Source organism: Malaya genurostris, chromosome 3 (genome assembly GCF_030247185.1).
Source record: "Malaya genurostris strain Urasoe2022 chromosome 3, Malgen_1.1, whole genome shotgun sequence".
Lineage (NCBI taxonomy): Eukaryota > Metazoa > Arthropoda > Insecta > Diptera > Culicidae > Malaya > Malaya genurostris.
This window is the reverse complement of record NC_080572.1, coordinates 213,115,455-213,136,090: the sequence shown is the minus strand read 5'-3', so window position 1 is coordinate 213,136,090 and position 20,636 is coordinate 213,115,455. Positions and strand designations below refer to the sequence as shown.

Genomic DNA, 20,636 nt, shown 5'->3' with positions numbered 1-20,636 from the left:
TTATTTCATTCCCAGGTTTATGGACTTTAGGTAATCCTTTGATTTTTGGTAATGAAGGGTTAGGGACTTTGAGGCGGCTGAGATTGATATCGAAGTTAGGGTTACATTCTATGAGAGTTTTATCTATTTTTTTGATAATTTCTGGAAGGGGGTCGGACCTTTGTTTCCTTACCTTTCTTAGATGTTCTCATTATACGGGAGGCGAAAACTTTATCTTTCGAAATATATAGGAAGCCAACCAATACAGAGCGAGTTATACCTAACATTTCTAACCATTCTCACCAACATAAAATGGCAGCATTTCACCATATGTTTCACAGAATGCTAACATTACCCCTCAGAGATGATGCGGTAGTGAAAGAGAAAAATTTTATCTTCGAAATTGGAAAGCTCAATGGATATCCGGAGCGCTCAATCCAAACAATCCTCGATAAGAAATTAAGATCATTGAAAAAATTATCACTCACAACTTTGACCCCCCTATCAGAAACCTTGAAAAGAATATCGGTAGACTTCAACTCTAACATGGCATATCCACTTAAATCAAAATTAAAACCCTTTGGCTTGGATTTAGTGTTCAGTAGTACTAGCAACCAGTTGAAAACTTTACTAGGATCTACTAAAGATCCTACTGACAAATAAATTGTATTCGAAATGTGCATATGTGATGTGACGTTTATTATACAAGATTTATAGTGTCGTGAGATACATAGTGAATTTGTATAGTGACGTGATATACTTATAACAGAATTAAATGGTAATATTTAAAAATTTATCCTTGTAAAGGGTGATTTTTTAAGAGCTTGAGAACTTTTTTAAACAATAAAACGCATAAAATTTGCAAAATCTCATCGGTTCTTTATTTTAAACGTTAGATTGGTACATGACATTTACTTTTTGAAGATAATTTCATTTAAATGTTGACCGCGGCTGCGTCTTAGGTGGTCCATTCGGAAAATCCGCTTTTTTATCGACAAATTTTGTTCAGCGATGAGGCTCATTTCTGGTTGAATGGCTACGTAAATAAGCAAAATTGCCGCATTTGGAGTGAAGAGCAACCAGAAGCCGTTCAAGAACTGCCCATGCATCCCGAAAAATGCACTGTTTGGTGTGGTTTGTACGCTGGTGGAATCATTGGACCGTATTTTTTCAAAGATGCTGTTGGACGCAACGTTACAGTGAATGGCGATCGCTATCGTTCGATGCTAACAAACTTTTTGTTGCCAAAAATGGAAGAACTGAACTTGGTAGACATGTGGTTTCAACAAGATGGCGCTACATGCCACACAGCTCGCGATTCTATGGCCATTTTGAGGGAAAACTTCGGAGAACAATTCATCTCAAGAAATGGACCGGTAAGTTGGCCACCAAGATCATGCGATTTGACGCCTTTAGACTATTTTTTGTGGGGCTACGTCAAGTCTAAAGTCTACAGAAATAAGCCAGTAACTATTCCAGCTTTGGAAGACAACATTTCCGAAGAAATTCGGGCTATTCCGGCCGAAATGCTCGAAAAAGTTGCCCAAAATTGGACTTTCCGAATGGACCACCTAAGACGCAGCCGCGGTCAACATTTAAATGAAATTATCTTCAAAAAGTAAATGTCATGTACCAATCTAACGTTTAAAATAAAGAACCGATGAGATTTTGCAAATTTTATGCGTTTTATTGTTTAAAAAAGTTCTCAAGCTCTTAAAAAATCACCCTTTAGTAACTTTGAGCTAGCATAGCTCAGTTGTTACTTGACCAATTTCGATAAATTTTACACTCTCGAATTTTGTGAAGTTCGTAGATTATCTTAAGTATATCATTATTTGTGATCGTTTAGGAAAAACTAATGAAAATCTGATTTTTCCCGTTCCAAATTTTTTTTCAAGCTCAAAATATGCCCTATCTGCATTCATGCGGCACCTGCATCGCGAATCGAATATTGAGAACTTCAACTTTACCGAGTCATAACTTTGTTGTTAGTCAACTGATTTTCGAAATTTGTTCACCATTGGCAAAGTACTACTTCCAGAAATAAAATGCACTGAAAAACCCGAAAAATAGGGTTGTCTATCCAAAGTTATAATGAAAACTGTAGATAGATGACCTTAGAAAAAGTTAGACTTTTTACAATGATCGTAAATATTTCGAAATTCAAAGCGATGATTTATATATTTTTTCACATCATTCCATTGCTAGTAATACCAGTTACAATTTAAGCCCAACGACCATTCCTGCACTGTCAAAAGAAAACTTTAAAAAATCGATAAATTTATAAATATATATGAATTTTCCATTTTTTTCACATATTTGTATATAACTCAAAAATTGAAGCGATGACATGTACATTTTTCTGCTCCAAAATATTTGAATTATTACCAGAAACAATGTATTGATGAACAAAATTATATATCCGTTCAAAGATTCTCAAGAAACTTGGTACAAATACAGAGAATTTCTATTATTGGGAAAATTTTACCAAACAAAATCAAATCCAAACTTTTAAATTTTATGACATATTTTTTTAATATTATGAAATTTATTATGAACAAAATTTACAAAAAAACTGAAACTTGGATTTCACTGATAATCTTAAATATTTCGGTAAATATACCTAAACTCTGAAAATAATTATATTTTTGTATTGGACTAAAAATCTAAACAATTTTTATGCACAACCCAAACGCAATTGATAACTATTAAAATTCTGATTTTGTTTTAGGTTTGCCGTAGAATCTTAAAAAATAGGTAGAAGATCGGAAATTTTAAAATTTCCGTGTTATATTGCATTGCACAGTGGTCCGGATCCACAATTTAGGAGGACAAAACTTTTGTGGCTTAACCTTATACTGTAGAGCTAAGGTGTCTTCAAAACAAATGATTAGTGAATGATAAGACATATTTTAATGTGCATGGTATTAGGGTGGCTCTTATTATTAAGGTGATCCAAAACTTATTTTTCGAATGTGTTGAGATAGAGGACTGTATCCTTCGGCAAAATTGTAGATATACTTATATTGAGCAGCTTTGCTGAAGATACCACTGTGGTGTCTCCAACGGTTTTAGTGTTACAGCTATTTTTTAAGAGCAACTTAGGGTGTTCCTAAAAAAGTCAGATTTACTGTAGTATTTTTCACCTTTCGTATTAGGTATTTTTGAACATTGTTAAAACCAATTTTTTGATGACTGTTGCATTCAGGTAGCGTTTTCTGAACCGAAGTTATGAGCAAAACTAGTTCAAAAATGGGCTATTTTTAAACTGCTATATCTAATACTGAGGCAAACGAAAAAAATTCCGTTTCTTGCATTTGACAGAAAATATTTTCGAGCATGTTTATAAAAAAAGGCGGAGGAGATATTTGTGTGTAAACATTGGGTTTTTTCATTGAAAAATACTCTACCAAGTAAGGCATTTATTAGCTATATATGAAAATAAGATATTTTGGTCTACTAGAGTGTTAAAACTAATTCAGGTGCATATTCGGGAAGATGAAGTTAACTCACGTTGGTTGTTACTCTATTTGACATAGCAGATTATCTGAGATTATCGAACTTTAAAAGCAATCGTTTGAATTCCTCTTTTAGAAATTGTAGCTGTTATCAATAGCAATCTAATGATGTGTAAAAATATATAGATCATCGCTTTGAATTTCGAGATATTTACAATCATTGTAAAAAGTCTCACATTTTCTAAGGTCATCTATCTACAGTTTTCATTATAACTTTGGGTAGATAACCCTATTTTTCGGGTGTTTCAGTGCATTTTATTTCTGGAAGTAATAAAAAAAAAACCTGGGAAAAATCAAATTTTCATTGGTTTTCTTTAACCAATCGTCTCCTACAAAGTTTTGGAATCAATCTACGAACTTCATAAAATTCGAGAGAGTAAAATTTATTGAGATTCGTTGAAAAACAGCTGAGCTATGACAGCTCTAAGTTACCGTTCCCATTCCCATTTCAGGGTTGGTATTTGAAGTGTTAAGCACCCCTAAATGACCAAACCTGCTTAGCATTAAGCAATTTAATTTGAACTGCTCTGCGCTGATTAGTCAAAGACGAAACGTAAGAATATTCTTAAATCAAGATGGTTATGGCGAAAACCTGGACATTGTTTCAACGTTGACAGCAAAAACGAAAATTTACAGTGTCAAGATCTGCATTTGATGTAACCAGGTGAGATGAATTATGAGCTGCCGAAGCCACAACAGGGAGTCGATACCGACTGTATTTGATGCGACTGAAGGACAATCGTCCTCAATACGAAGAAAGTCACGATGAATTTATTCTCTAGTATGGCAATGTTCGACCTTACGTTGCAGAGCTGGTCAAAATATACGCGAAAACCAACCTTATCCAACCTCCCGCTGAAATCTCCGGACATTACTCCATCTGACTACCTTTTGTTCCAACTGATGGCACATGGTCCATCTAACGAGTTCATCAATAGAATTGATAATTGATTCAACTCGAAAGTGAGCAGTAATCAGGTCTGATACGGAGTCCCTTTCTGACATTTGGCAATATAAGTAAATCTTTAGCATTGCGGTTTTTTCCGGAATCCGAAGTTACGCGTTTTTTTCATGTTTTTTTACGCGGTACGTATGCCCCGCGTAAAAAAAAACTCAGTGTATCATTTTTACTGTTAGGTGTATAAATAAGTTTGTACCGTTTTCTAATAAAAAGCGCAACTCGATGCCTTTCACGCAGCCCACCTGGGTTCGATCCCCAATCCCGCACATAGGGTCAGAAAGTAAAGAGGCGAATGACCTTAAGGTTGAAACCTTTATAATTGATTCTTAGCGTACTTAGCGTTCTTAGAATCATTGCATGGCTAGTAATACGATTATAATGGCACTAGGAATCCTTCCAGGTCGGAACTCGAACATACGACAACTAGATTGAAATCACAATACACCGATGTACGACAAAGTAAACTTGCTGTGCTCGTCCACCTGTTGCACAGCCTGCACAAATAGACTTAGAAATGCTCAAATGAGTAGTCCTACCCTTCCGATTATTATAGCATGGACTGGTTGACCAGCACTACTACAATTATGATGGAGTCAACAAATTTATCGATTCGTGGATTGCGACCAAAAACCGGTCGAATTCTTCAAAAAGGGTATCCGTCATTTTATGTGGTAGTTTGAAAGCTTTGACAATCATCGGTTATCGTGGAACCGGTAGTCGGATCCAATTTCACAGTACCTTTTCAGACAATAAGTGCTTAAATTTAAATGAAGATTTGTGAAAATCGGTTCAAGAATCACTGAGAAATCGAAGTGAGTTCTACTTTTGGAGTTTTCCTTCACTACAGTTTTATGGGATTTGTATCTGATTTTACCATCATTTGTGGAAAAATGCCACTAAAGTGATTTACTATCGCGCTTTAATTTCGAAACCGGAAGTTGGACCTGGATTAAAAGGTTCCATAAATTTTTAAGAACCATAAATCTTTCATTTGAATCTTTGTTTGTGAAAATCGGTTACGCCATTTCTGAAAAAAATGCACATTTTTGCCGTTCCTAATATAGAAAGGATATGCAATCACTGTGAAAACCGACTTTTGAACCGAGACCCAGAGGGCCGAGTGTCATATACCATTCGACTCAGTTCGTCGAGTACGCAAAATGTCTGTATTTATGTGTGTGTGCGTATGTGCGTATGTGCGTATGTGTGTATGTAACGTTTTTTTTTGCACTAACTTTTCTCGGAGATGGCTGAACCGATTTTCACAAACTTAGGTTCAAATGAAAGGTCCTGTGGTGCCATGCGTAATTCGTGAATTTCATGCGGATCCGACTTCCGCATCCGGAAATATAAGGTAAAGTGGGTCAAAAATTTTATACCATCACTGAAAATGGGGAAAAACCTTAAAAAAATTCTAAATCGACCTCATATCGTTTCCAATTTATAGTTTTTATCGGCAGACGGTCAAACAAACCGATTTCGGGTATTCTTTTAAGAATCGAATAAATTTTTTTTGAAGAATACTACAGTGTTATATATGATAGTATGATTGATATGAGAAAGGCATCATTACACCACTAGGTGGATTAAAACAGGTTTTTCCTTAATTTTCACATACTACCCTGTAGCTCCGGAACCAAAAGTCGGATCCAAATTAAATTAAATAGTAGGTTATGGGACCATAGACCTTTCATTTGATTCTAAGTTTGTGAAAATCGTTTGAGCCCTCTCTGAAAAAAGTAAGTGCACATTTTTTCTCATTTTTTTAGTGTATATCACTATATATCTTCGGTTTTGTTCAACCAGTGCGTGTTCCATCGATGAAAAGAAGAGAATGACTCTTCGAGCATATTCTTGCCATTTTTAGATTATTGCATTGATCAAATTAATCATTTGCTGACAGTAGCGGACGATATTAACTGTTTCACCAGGCTTCGAAAGTTCGTAGTACACCCAATTCTTCTGATCCCACCACACAAAGATTCATTTCTCAACACGATTCGGTCTTGCACTCTATGCTGCTGCATTCCCTGGCGTTACTCATGATAATTTGTGTTCCGGATTCTCAAAATATATTCATTTATCGTCGTCAGTTACAATTCGATGCAAAAAAAAGGATCACGTTTCTCCTATCGCGGTTTAAGTATTTCTTTGACCAAGCTGCATGTTTTTGTTGTAACTTTGCTTGCATTTCAGTTATTAGCGAAATTCTCAACACTACCAATCTTTTCATAGCTTACGAATCGCTACAATTCCTCTAGATATTCAGCAGCAGTTACTTGCGATTAATTCTATTTATGCGAACCTAAAAACATTGCCTCAAAGCGCGTGAAGTAAGCAATACGTATTTTGAAAAGCATGAGTAATTCCAGTAATGAGCAACAAGTCACGTGACTTCACATTGCTCGATTTGGATGTAACAGACTGTATGTACTCGAAGAAGTAAACAAATTGAACCAGAAACAATCCTTAGGTTAGAACGGTACGGGAACTCGTATCACACACCATAATTACACGACAGTATCAAGTATAAATAAATTAGCAATTTTATAAAAACACTTTGCCAAAATGATAACCGAAAATAATTCTGTTTTAGTGCTGGAAGCTTTTAAAGAAACATTTAGCTAGTAGCCAGATGTGGTCAATCCAATACAATGTAATTACCAGTGCGCGAACGAATGAAACATAAGTGTAGAGTAAATACTGATGACTCAGTATTATGAAACGAAATGAGGTAGAATGTCATTCCGGCAGACCAATAACAATATAAGAGATAATGATTGCTCACCAACTAGCACCACTTTCACATCTTTTGCTGTGAGCGGCGGGCATTCCGTTTGAGTAGGTTTTAAGTGGTAATTAGATCAATTGTGGATGAAAGACAGAGAAAAGCATATGATGGAAAAGATAGTCGTAAGAAACAGCAGCTGAAAGTCGTCAGTAATGAACAAACGGAACATACGAAAAAATGGCAATCAAATGTAGAAAGAGAGAATCAAAGTCAGATATGCACTAACATTACCGGGGATGAAAGTTCGGAATTGTTGGGAATGCATGCAGTGTAAGGACTGTTATCGAAACAAGTGCCACTATTGACCAAATGCAGTTTCTCATAATGGGATTGTTAAACGTGGCATACAAATATTATAAAAGTAGGTTTCGTATGCAATATTCGACTGATATCTGAGAATGAAATTCACTGGATAGTTTCTGAGATCTAATTTTTTTAAATGTGAATAAAGTATTTATCATTCTGTCTCTTTTTTTATTCTTCATGCGATTGCTGACTTTTTTTCATTTAAAAGATATTTTATTCAGGCCTATTTGCGTACAAGCTTTACGTGGCCGATTTAGCTGAGTTTTTAAATAAAAGATTTTTTTTTGTATTGGATCTCGTTGTCACCCTTTTTCTAGGGGGAGTGGAGCTTCCATTTATTTCCTGCGAGGATTGAGGGGCACTTCGTTCGTGGTTCGTCTCGTCATCCATTGCCGCATCGGTGGTATTGTTGTTGATTTCGTTGCTAGTTGCTGTAGATGCGCTTTGTTGTACATTGTTTGCAGTTGCTGGCTGGTTGAATGGTAAGCTGTTAACTGCAGCTGGAGTACTTTGTTCTATAGGGGATACGTTGGATGGTTTCGTTGAAGAGGATGCTTCACTGTTGTTGGTGACTGTCACAGGTGTACTGGGGTTGCTTGGGGTTGATTTGAAGGAAGCACCGTTGTCCTTTGGTATAGTTGTCTCCTTGTCCGGTTTATCACATGGCTTACCGTAGTGAACAGCTTTTTGGCAATATTGACATGTGGCCATCTGATTGTCATAGGTAACAAGTGATTTGTACGGTATTCTTGTATCCTGACCGAATGTCACATAAGAAGGTATAGGCCTCCTCAAGCGCATGCGTAACAAACGTACGCCATTTAGAATACCGGGGAAAAAATTCTTCCACTTTTCTTTTTCGATAGAGAGAATCTCTCCGTATTGGGACATGGTTTTGCGAATATAAGGATCGATGACGCTTGAGGGAAGATCATGCACACGCACTTCTATAGCACTATCTTCCATATATACTGGAATGTTGTACTTGATGTTTTCATGCTCCACATAGTGCACTTTAGCGTCTTTAGCGAATTGAATTGCATCCAACTCTTCATAGAACTGGATATAAACAACATTATTGGTCTTATTGCATTGAAGTAAATGCACACGTTTAATGTCAAGGTGCATTTGCTCCTTAAGCAAACCTTCAAGTTCTCGTGTCGAAGGTCGAATTTTGCACTGTCTGAAGTCAACAATAATTGTATTCTTTCGTACCGACGGTAGCTTTTGTTCGTTTGGTTCACTCATTTTCGAGGTCTATTGTTCACTACACAATACTGTACTTGGTTTCTTCTGTCCCCAACGTAAGCGGTTTTGTTTGTCGACTGACTTGGATGAGATGTAAACCCGAACTGGTTGCTGACTTATTTAAAGAAATAAATTTTTCTTTCACTAATTTCCCCTATTTTGGTAATCTTGAGAAACACTCTTCCTGAAAGAAAACTTGAAAGATCAGCCCCATCGGGTTATTCGAGCAATTGATGTGGAACAAGGCAACCAGCATTTTAAATGTCTGATAATTTCAATAGAACAGTGCAATCAGTCGTCATAATACTTAAACATTAATATACAATTGTACAAGAGGCACAACGCAAACATTTTAGTTTTGTTTAACAATTCGAATCAAGTAAATAGACTGTTCGCCAAAAATTGTATTCGTTGTTTATACGACTAAATTATATGAGTTGCCGAAATGTATGCAATAATATTCCGCACTATAAGTTTGACTTGTATGCAATTATTTTTATAGCGTTAAGTTTCGCTTGGGTATGTGAAGTTAATCAAACTATTTTCTACGTCATTCAATTGCAAATTGCTCACTATTAATCAAAATTTTAATCATATATAATTGAAAATACGTTGCTTGATACACTCAAATCGGTACGTAGAAATATTTCCAATCAAATGGTGAAATAAATATTAGTAATTGATAAAAATTTTACTGAGCTGTATTTGTTCAAAACATGAGCACATTTCATAAGTTTTTTTTTTCTTGAATTAATAATTTGCACCCCTATATAGAAAACAAACGTGTGCTTCGGATCAATACCATGACATTTGTCTAGTCCTAGAAGTTTTTCATTCAGAAAAATCTGATTCTGAAATCCATTGAAGGACATTTCGGTGCAAAATCATCGTACAACATTTTAACTTTAATCAATACCTCTCACAAATGGAAATACCACAAAAAAGCAAAAGAGGTCCACACAAAAATCTTTCAAAAAGAATGTCACAGGAGTATGACTGATTAATAAAATTTACTATGCCCTTCATCAACTATTTCCGGTATTTTCGGAACCGGGACCTGCGAACCGGTATAGCTGGAATCTGTTTGGCCAGCAACAAGCATATCCTATAAATTGAAACAGCTTTGAATCAAATTTAGAAGAATTTTTACGTTTTTTGCATTATTATATGACAGGTTGCAATTTCATAACCACTACCCTGTATTTCCGGAACCGGAAGCCAGATTTGGATAGAATTCCGCATCAACTTATTGTAACGTAATACTTTTCAATTAAATTTGAGTTTGCGAAGATCGGTCTGGCCGTTTCTGAGAAATTGGAGTGATTTCCGGTTTCGATCACACGAGCACTTTCCCTACTTGTCTAATTGAAGAATTATGTGGCTACTTAAATGTATTTGGCTTGAATTTTTCGTGTCACATATAAAAACACGCTCCAGAAAATGAAATTGTTATACTTATCAGCCTGTAATTCCGGAACCGAAAGTCATACCCGGAAGAAATTCGGTAGGTAGGTTCGATTGAGTTATAAGACCTTTCATTTGAACTTGAGCTTGTGAAAATTGGATAAGCGGTCTCTGAGAAAATATCTGAATCCAGTTCATTTTGAACAATTTACCCCGTAACTGCGGAACCGGAAGTCGGATCCAGATGAAATTCAATAGCAGGCTGTTGTATTATAAGGTATTGAATTTGAATCAAAGTTGTAGAGAATTGGTTGAGCAGTGGTTGAGAAATTGAGTGCACTTTTTCAACATTTTTTTGCACATTTTACCCCGTTACTCTCGAACTGGAAGTTCGATGCTGGTAAAATTCAATAGGAAATTATGAGATCAAGAGACCTTTTATGTGAATCTAAGTTTGTGAAAATCTGACCAGCCATCTCCGAGAAAATCGAGTGTCCATTATTGTTACATACACGAACACAGACATTTGGTGTACTCGACGAACTGAACCGAACCGTATATGACACTCGAGCCTCCGGGCCTCGGAAGCCTGAGAATATGGTTGTTTTGGAAAATGAAGAAGACATTCTTTGCCTCAGAAATCAATTGCATAATCAATTAATTAGGGGAGGGTGTTCGGTTACCGGCACCCTTCTCTTTCAAGCTCATAACTTTTGACTTAGTCCACATTATGCGGACGTTTATACATCAATGGAAAGCTAAATTCCCTAGCTAACAACTGATTAAGAAACTAAATTGATTCATTTGATTGAAAAAAATTATTATCAATTTAGTAAAGTGATAAATTTTGGCTATTTAAAAAAAGGTGTTCGGTTACCCCAAGAAGTTTCACTAAAAATGGACAAACATAAGTGAAGACTGCAGTTATTCAAAGAAAAAACAGGAAGCGTTTTGGACAAAAGCCTTCATTGTCTGATGGTGACTTCACCTTGGTTCTCTTGGTCGATGATTTTGATGGTGGCGCCTTTGGTGTTGATTTGGCCGGTCTTCAACGTTTTTTCTTAGCCGAAGCATCTGCTGTATGAGCAGCTAGATGTTTGGCTAAAACTTTGGCTTGCTTTGTCTCGACAGTAGCCTGCATATCACTAACAATTTTTCACGATTTGTCGAAAAAAATGAGGTGCCGGTAACCGAAATCGGTAGACATTTTGAAAATGACAAAAAAAATTTTTGGTAGGAAAAATTTTGATAGCATCCGGGATTAAATCACGAAATAGATCGATTCCACTTCATAAATATTCAATCCACTAACCTTTCCGATTGATGCTCTTCAATTTATGATACTATAAAAAAAGTTAGAAAAAACTTTTGTGTTGATTTTCACGCAATTAAAATTTGTTTTGAACGCAGCAAAAAGTACAAGCGTCTGTTTGCTTTGGTATTCAGCACAAAAAGAACGTGCGACTATTACACACACATGATATTTGTCGGAACAACGCTATCTGCTTTCTGTCAAAAGTTACGGTACGGTGCCGGCAACCGAACACCTTCCCCTATAAATGGAAACCAACATATTTGATCATCCCAACGCTACTTTTTGTTTTAATAACCGTTATAAATCTTTAAAACAATATTTTAACTAATGATAAAATCTTTGTAAAGAAAATAACCAATGTGAATTTTTCTCTGATTGGAATGTTTTTTAGAAATTTCAAGGGTTTATCAGTTTAAAAAAAAATCCCTGAATTTACTACTTCGGCGAATGGCCGTAAGGTCAAAACCGAGGGTAAATAAAGCAACATAATAATAATAATTGCCTAGAACTTACGGTGTAGTTTTTCTCCGGAAGTCAACACACTGAGTATTAGTTTTACAAAAACAGAAAAGAAGTCCGAGAAGTAAATTTTTCTAAATCTTTTCTAAAAATAAAACTTATAACTTCTTTTCGTGAACAACAGATGAGCGGATATTGCCGGTTTTAGAAAATATTATATTAACATAGTTTATGTTCAATTTATTTAACTCGAAATGATATCAGTTATAGATGGCGAAGACTTTTTCAAGTACATGGAGCAAAAATTAAATTATTCCATTCACGAAAATGAAATACTTAATGTAATAGCGGCGACTCCTCCTGTATGCTGAGGATCGATTGTAAAAGTTAATGAGACACGAGGTAGAGTTTTGCATCGGAATGCGCTACCTAAAGAGATTGCTTTTGTAAAGGTAAAAATTCGTGATTGAAAATATTCTTCACAGAATAAACTCCTATGTCGAATGTCGTATAGTAAAGTAGAAAGTTTTCAAACAAAAAGAAACATTTTTTTATCATTTTGATTACAGCGACACTAGAATGTTGAAATTTATCCTGTCAATAAGAATATTGTAGAATTTTCATTGACGGAAAGAACGTTTCATATCAAATCATGCTTCGTTACGATAGATTGATTTTGGTCATAAGACCGGTTAGGATCACTCAATTACAACACTTCATTGTTCCGTCTTATCCTTAACCATTGCACACTGGGTATACTGTGCATCTTAATGGTGAAAATTATCAATCATAGTACTGTCGAAGGAATTCGGTAATTTTAGAGTCCAATATAAGCCATTTATTCTTGAAGGATAAATCAAACAGCAAAGGATTTATTCAAACGATTAAACATTTGCAGTAAACAAAATAAAATCCATTTAATTTCACTGTATTAAAAAAATCTTTACTATTTCGCCACTAATGTCACGAAATAGTAACAGGCACTGATACTAGTATTAAGATATGCTTTTTGCAATCTATTTCCGTGCATCAGTTCTAAGTCTTTTATTGGATCAACCAAGGAATTTAAGGAATTTATTTTCTTCAAAAGTAATTTAGTTTATATCAGTAATCGCTCTAAAAATTAATTTTTGATTTTATTTGACAAACCATCAACTTCAATAATCGCACAAACATGGAACGAACGGATAGCAAACCACGTAGTAGTATGATAAGTACGTAATAGAAATGGTACAAATACCCGAAACTCGACCTGAACCCGAACCCGACAGGTACGGAACTGATTATACACGTGTACATGTCAAATTTGAGTTAAAAATTCGGTCGGGTATTCGGACCCGATACCCGAACCGAACAATGAGCCTATATGGTTCGGGTCAGGTATAGAACAAATTTTTTTTCGAGTTCGATGATGACCGGGAAAAGATTTTTATTTTTTATCGGATACGGGTCGGGATCGGGTTTGGAAAAAAAATGTCAGGTTCGGTTTGTTATTTTCGATCGAGTATAGCTCGGATTCGCGCTTAAGAAATTTGCCTACCCAACCATCTCTAGTATATGGTGGATTAGCTCAAAATTTACGCTCTTGCTTGAACAAACGAATCAGATGTTCGTTGATTACCAATAACTTTTGGATTTAGATAGATAATTATAATGATCCTACACATAGCGGTTTATAGCGGTTTATAGCGCGTATAGCATGTATGTGTTGTGTTACAAACAATAGCAATACTAAATGACAGCATCGTGTTAATATCGAGCGATTTCAATCTTTTTAACGGTAGCGTGGCACAAAGACTCATCAGGGACTGGAAGATGGATGCAACTGGTGTAAGATGGAAAGTGCTAATTATGAAACTGACGCCTGCTGGAATGGGAAAACATGCAAGCGATGAACAATCTCGGGCCGGTTTTTTTTCGGGTTGTTGATGCTGCACGCGAAAAACCACTCCACCACTTTATTTCTCTACTGGTAGGATGTTTTGGGGGTGTTGGATGAACAAGTTGAGTCGCTGAAATACGAATGTGCAAAGAAAATTTGGAAAACGGGCTGCATTATCCAAGTGCGGGTGAACGGGGCTAATTACGAATTACGACGCCGTTGCATTTTTTCGGCACACTGTGTGATTATGATCAAGCAGTTATGTTAGCAATCTACATTGCTGATGGAAGTGCGAAAACATAAAACAATATCTGTGAACGTCTAATAATGTCTGCATCGGACCGGTGGCACGCAGTGTAAAGTGAAAATGCTATTGTTTTTATTGTTTTCAAGGTGCATTCCATGCAGCGTGCCCGCTCAGGCTTCCAACGAATGACGTTTGCCGTGCCGTGCAGGTGAACGGGATTCAAATTAGGATTTGATCGATATCGACATACCTGATTTCAGACAGTGATGGATATTCGCAGATTCGGAAGGTTTTCGAATTGGATCCGACAGCATAAATACGTCCGTTCGGGTGAAACTCGGCACATCGGACAGCCTGAACATCCTCTAGCGATGTAACGGCAACAAACTTCGGTCGGTTCTGGTCCGTCGGCTGCAATGGGAAAGAAAATAAACTCATGATTAACCAAATTGGCGCTAGGAGTTGGTAGTTGGTAGTTTCATGTGATTGACAGAAGAATTTTAATTTTTTAACAGTTATGAATTCCACAAAAAAACCACGCTTGAATAAACATAACGAATACTTACTTCTGAATATAGGGCGTTTGATCTTAGGATTTATTGTCGTGAATACGACTTACTTTACTATAGGGCGCCTTTTCGAAATTTACACTGTACAAGAATGAGTAGAACTTTATCGAAAATATTCCTTGATGTACTTAACCCAACAACATAATTGTTTCTACAAGCTATCGGAAATATGATCAGGAATTTGTGATTAAATTTTCAACAGCGTGAGATATCCATAAATAACAGAAAAACAAAGTTTTCTAAAACTTTTGGAAATAATGAGGAAAATTTATCCCGCTTGCTTGCCTTTTTCACACACGGACGACGGTTTTGAGGTAGTCAACCACTTATCAGTTCCGATTATCTACTGGACGAATATAAAAGGTAAACTTGGATTGAAAATCGTTCATTTCTTCTAGTGCTTCAGACGGAACTGTATGTCGAGGTGAGGTTCTCCCACCAATATTAGTAAATCAATAAAGCAATTATAAAGCGTGAAACGCTCAAATCGTGTTTTTATTTGGACTTCGATCGTCGGGAGCAGCAGTGGCCAGTAATAAGAACAGAACTTTTGCGTAGTACAAAGGCCGTGCTCTCATTTGGAGTCAGGAGGAGCAGTCGGCAATGGAAGCAGACCTTTTGCGTGGTACAAGACCTTAAACGCTCAAGTCGCAGAGCCGATTGCATCATCCTGCTGCTGGTCGTTTGCATTGGTGCAAAATGCAACGAAAAAAGGACAACAATGGAGAACATTACACAAAATCAGCCCTTCTAATGACTCCAAATTTCATCTACAGAACTATAAATATTACTTCTTTGCAAATCGGTAATTAAAACCATCAGTGTAGTGCAAATCTGGGATAATTTGATAAGCATTGTGCAATTTTTTTCAGTGCAAAATTCGCAACAGTGTTTAATATCGTTTACATCCCAACAGTGTTTAATTTTCCAATTTTACATAATTTGGCCCTTCTGAATGCCAAAAATTAATCCCGTACTGCCCTTTGATAGTTTCTGTCACTGAAATATTCAAATCCAAAATTCAATAATCGACATCAAAATTCTTTATGTTGCTATTTAGAACCATAATTGTATACCCAAAGAATTATGTGAAATTTTCCTTCACTATACTGTAAACGGTCCATTTTCCAACCAGTTGTAGTTTGTAGTAGACTTTTCTGCTGATTTGCTATATAAAATGCATGGCACCGACTCGGAATAGATTCGAACTAAACTCTCCATCACGAACGCGTTCATAAACGGTATTTTTTAGAACCACCATTATTTTATCATATTGGTTATTCCGTAATATTTAATTGTATGTCAGGATGTTTAATGTAACTAATCTGTACTTTAGTTTATGTCAGTTTTATTCGTATTCACGACATCCAGTTATGTGTGACATTGCACACCCGTACTTTTTTTTATTTATTTGGAGCAGGGAGAAGCTCACTGAAGTTAGTTTCTGTTTAACTTGCTCTCCAGCAGGTATAAAACTTTCTCATTCTTTAATACATTTTCCTTCAATCTAATTTTTCTATAGTAACTAAAACTAATTAGACAATAACCTAAGGAACGATGATATAAAATCAGACAGACCCTTCAAGGCTGTCTTGAAAGGATTATCAAATGATCAAAGTATTGATGAAATTAAAAATGAACTAAAAGAATTGCTTGGTTTTGCCCCTTCCCAAGTAATACTTATGAAAAAAAGAGCGAATGGTACTTCTAAACCACGCTCTGGAATTTCCCATGAACTTTACCTAATACACTTCAATCGAAGTGATGTAAACAATTTGAAAACTTTAGAAAAAGTACGTTTCATTTCCCACATTAAAATTCATTGGGAACATTATAAACGGCATAATCGTATTGCAAACTTAACGCAATGTCGTCGTTGCCAAGGCTTCGGTCATGGAACCAAAAATTGTCATATGGATATACGGTGTTTGAATTGTGGTAAATCGCATTCGAAAGACGCTTGTCCAATGAATGAAACCACTGATAAATTTTCATGTTCAAATTGCAATGGAAATCATAAATCCAATTATTTGAAATGTCCTGTCAGGGAAAAAATTTTAAACGCTCGTTCGCTTAGACAACAAGTCAAATCAACGACCTTAAATTTACAGAATATACCTGAAAATTCTTCTAAGGCACCTGCCAATTCGTCTTCTAACGAAAACAATTTATTGACAGGTAGATCGACCTCGTCATCATCTTCTTCTAATGTCAGTTATGCTGGTATATTAGGTAGAAATCTATCTCCTATTTCTTCTAATGTAAATAATCAAAACACAGGACCGCCTTGCAGTTCTTCTTCTAACGAAAACAATTTATTAATAGGTAGACCGGCCAAATCATCTTCTTCTAATGGCAGTCTACCTACAAATATTCCTTCAATGCCATTCGCTTCTTTAAATGAAGTCGATTTAGGCGATATAACTAAAAATAAAATGATCTACCTACAAGATCAACTTTTTCAAATGATCATCCAAATGAATTCGACTTCATCACTTTTTGAAGCATTTCAAATCGGATGGAAATTTGCAAATAATATTATAATGAATTTAAAATTTAACAGTGATGTTAAATAATTATTTGAATATTTTAAATTGGAATGCTCGATCTTTGAAATCGAGTGAAGATGAATTTTATAATTTTCTCAAAGTTCACAAAATTCATATTGCCATTGTGACAGAAACTTTTCTTAAACCAAATGTAAAATTGAAAAGTAATCCACATTATGTGGTTCATCGATTTGACAGGTTTACTGGAATTGGTGGTGGAGTTGCCATTTTTGTCCAACGGCAAATTAAACATCGAATTTTACCTTCTTTCAATACTAAAGTTATTGAAAGCTTGGGAATCGAAGTTGAAACCATTCATGGAATTTATTTCATCGCTGGAGCATATTTGCCATTCCAATGCACCGGCGAACAATTAAATTTCTTTAAAGGCGATTTGCAAAAACTTACAAGATATCGATCGAAATTTTTCGTAATAGGGGACTTAAATGCTAAGCATGTCCAGTGGAATTGTAGGCAAAATAACAGTAATGGTAAAATACTTCATAATCAACTCTCAGCTGGTTACTTTACAGTTCTTCATCCCAGTAATCCTACTTGTTTCTCTTCCGTGAAAAACCCGTCTACAATTGATCTGGTTCTAACAGATCAAAGTCACATTTGTAGTGAACCGATTACTCATGCTGATTTTGACTCAGATCATCTTCCTGTAACATTCAGACTTTCCAACGAAGCTATAATTAATCCAATTAGTTCTATTTTCAACTATCATAGAGCAAATTGGTTGGATTACAGATCTCACATTGAAAATCATGTGGATCATGAAACTATTTTAGAAAATTCTGCGGATATCGACACAGCAATTGATAATTTGAATCATTATATTATCGAAGCTAGAAATCTTTCAGTTCCCAAAGCTCAAACTAAATTAAATTCTCCTATCATCGATGACAATCTTCAACTGCTCATTCGGTTGAAGAATGTTCGTCGACGACAATATCAACGTTCTCGTGATCCTGCTATGAAAAACATAGTTAAGGATTTACAAAAAGAAATTAAACATAGATTTACTCTTTTGCGAAATGAAAATTTCGCTAAAGAAGTTGAACAAATTAAACCATATTCTAAACCTTTCTGGAAACTTTCTAAGGTTCTTAAGAAACCTCAGAAACCTATTCCTGCTCTCAAGGAAGGAAATCAAATACTTCTTACAAATGGCGAAAAAGCTCAAAAACTTGCTCAGCAGTTCGAGAGTGTCCACAATTTTAATTTGAACGTTGTGAGTCCTATTGAAAATGAAGTCTCACTGAAATATGATCATATTTCAACTCAAGTGTTATCACACGATGACATTATTGAGACGAATTTTGATGAAATTAAATCAATTATTAGAAAACTTAAAAACATGAAGGCTCCTGGTAATGATGGAATTTTTAATATTCTTATTAAAAATCTTCCCGATGTTGCCTTGAGACTCCTGGTTAAAATTTTCAACAAGTGTTTTTCATTAGCTTACTTCCCAAAAAGATGGAAAAACGCTAAAGTAATTCCTATCCTAAAACCTGATAAAAACCCAGCAGAAACATCAAGTTATCGCCCAATTAGCTTACTTTCTTCTATCAGTAAACTTTTTGAAAAAATTATCTTGTTAAGAATGATGACTCATATAAATGAGAATTCAATTTTTTTACCAGAGCAGTTTGGATTTCGTCATGAACATTCAACTACTCATCAACTTGTAAGAGTTACGAACATGATAAAAACAAATAAATCTTCTGGGTTATCCACTGGAGTTGCTCTTCTAGACATAGAAAAAGCATTCGACAGTGTTTGGCACAAAGGTTTAATAGCAAAAATGTCTGATTTCCAGTTTCCTATTTATTTGATCAAAATGATTCAAAATTATTTAACTGATCGTACTCTTCAGGTTAGCTATCAGAATTGTAAATCTGAATTGCTACCCGTACGAGCCGGTGTTCCGCAGGGTTCGAGTGTAGCTCCAATCTTGTATAATATTTTCACTTCTGATCTTCCAAATCTACCCGTTGGTTGTCAGAAATCGCTATTCTGTGACGACACAAGTCTGTTAGCCACAGGTAGAAATCTAAGAGTTATCTGCAGTCGCCTACAAAGAAGTTTAAATATTTTCAGTGATTATCTGTCAAAATGGAAAATTAAACCAAATGCAGCAAAAACGCAATTAATTATCTTTCCTCACAAGCCAAGAGCTTCTTTTCTTAAACCAAACAATAATCACATTCTCAAATTGAATGGCTTGGAATTGACATGGTCTGATCAAGCTAAATACTTAGGTTTAACGTATGACAAAAAACTCACTTTCAAGGATCACATTGAAGGAATCCAGGCAAAGTGTAATAAATATATTAAATGTTTATATCGTCTTATAAACAGAAATTCTAAGCTCTGTCTAAAAAACAAATTGTTAATTTATAAACAAATTTTCAGACCAGCCATGCTTTATGCGGTACCAATTTGGTCAAGCTGTTGTTCCACCAGGAAGAAAACGCTTCAAAGGATTCAGAATAAAATTCTGAAAATGATTCTGAAGCGTCCTCCCTGGTTTAGTACAAATGAGTTACACAGACTCACAAATATAGAACCATTAGATGTAATGTCACATAATATTATAAGCAAATTCCGACAAAAATCGATGCAATCTTCAATTGAATCGATTCGCTCTCTGTATTAGTTAGTAAGTTAGTATATAAGTTCCTTTTCCCCATTACACAATACAAGTAGGTTTAGAATTTTCCCTACACAAAAATCTCAGAATTGCGGAAGCAAATGATGTCTTCATGGTAATAACCAAATCATATATATATATATAACAGGGCTGAAAAGTCACCACTTGTGGCTGAACACCCAATTTAAATCTTAATAATTTAATTTTAACTCATATTCCAATAAATAGTTATTTAAAAAAAAAAAAAAAAAAAAAAAAAAAAAAAAAAAAAAAAAAAAAAAAAAAAAAAAACCTAAGGAACGATTTTTTGATAACATTACGTGATAAATGAAAGTCGAATTGTTAAATATGCGGCACGTGCTAGCAATGGGGCTCGTACTATCCACAATTAGTTTGAGTCCAGGGAATTCGAAGGAATAAATAGATTCGAAGATTACGGTGTCGAATCTCTAGTTGTTAATTATCGGCGTACGATAGTTTCATACACTTGATCGAAAAATTTAGATACAATAAAAATATGAACGGTCCAAGGTGACTTCCTTTAGGAACTTCAGAGGTAACAGCAAATGGTGAAATTGTACAGTCTTCTATCATTTCATGACCAGTTAGATATGATTGAAGTCAATTCAAAAATGATTCGTTAAATCCCAGACTACTTAACGTGAATATGATTGATTTTGCGAACGTAGCAGAGAAATGGGTTTATATAAAAACTACTTGTAGTCGTGGAGGGCGAACGAGGAACG

General features: G+C 35.4%; 1 protein-coding gene across 3 annotated transcripts in view; it reads right to left on the bottom strand.

Moving 5' to 3' along the window:
* LOC131437852 (WD repeat-containing protein 47) overlaps positions 1-20,636 on the bottom strand; it is a 228,282-nt gene that overhangs the window by 11,077 nt on the left and 196,569 nt on the right. For 2 of the 3 annotated variants that reach the window (XM_058607471.1, XM_058607472.1), the window contains exons 7-8: positions 14,361-14,521; positions 7,247-7,273 (exon numbers count right to left, since the gene is read on the bottom strand). In XM_058607471.1, coding sequence (XP_058463454.1) covers positions 7,247-7,273; positions 14,361-14,521 — 188 coding nt within the window. The remainder of the gene's footprint in view (positions 1-7,246; positions 7,274-14,360; positions 14,522-20,636) is intronic. The other variant, XM_058607473.1, reaches the window with a different exon arrangement.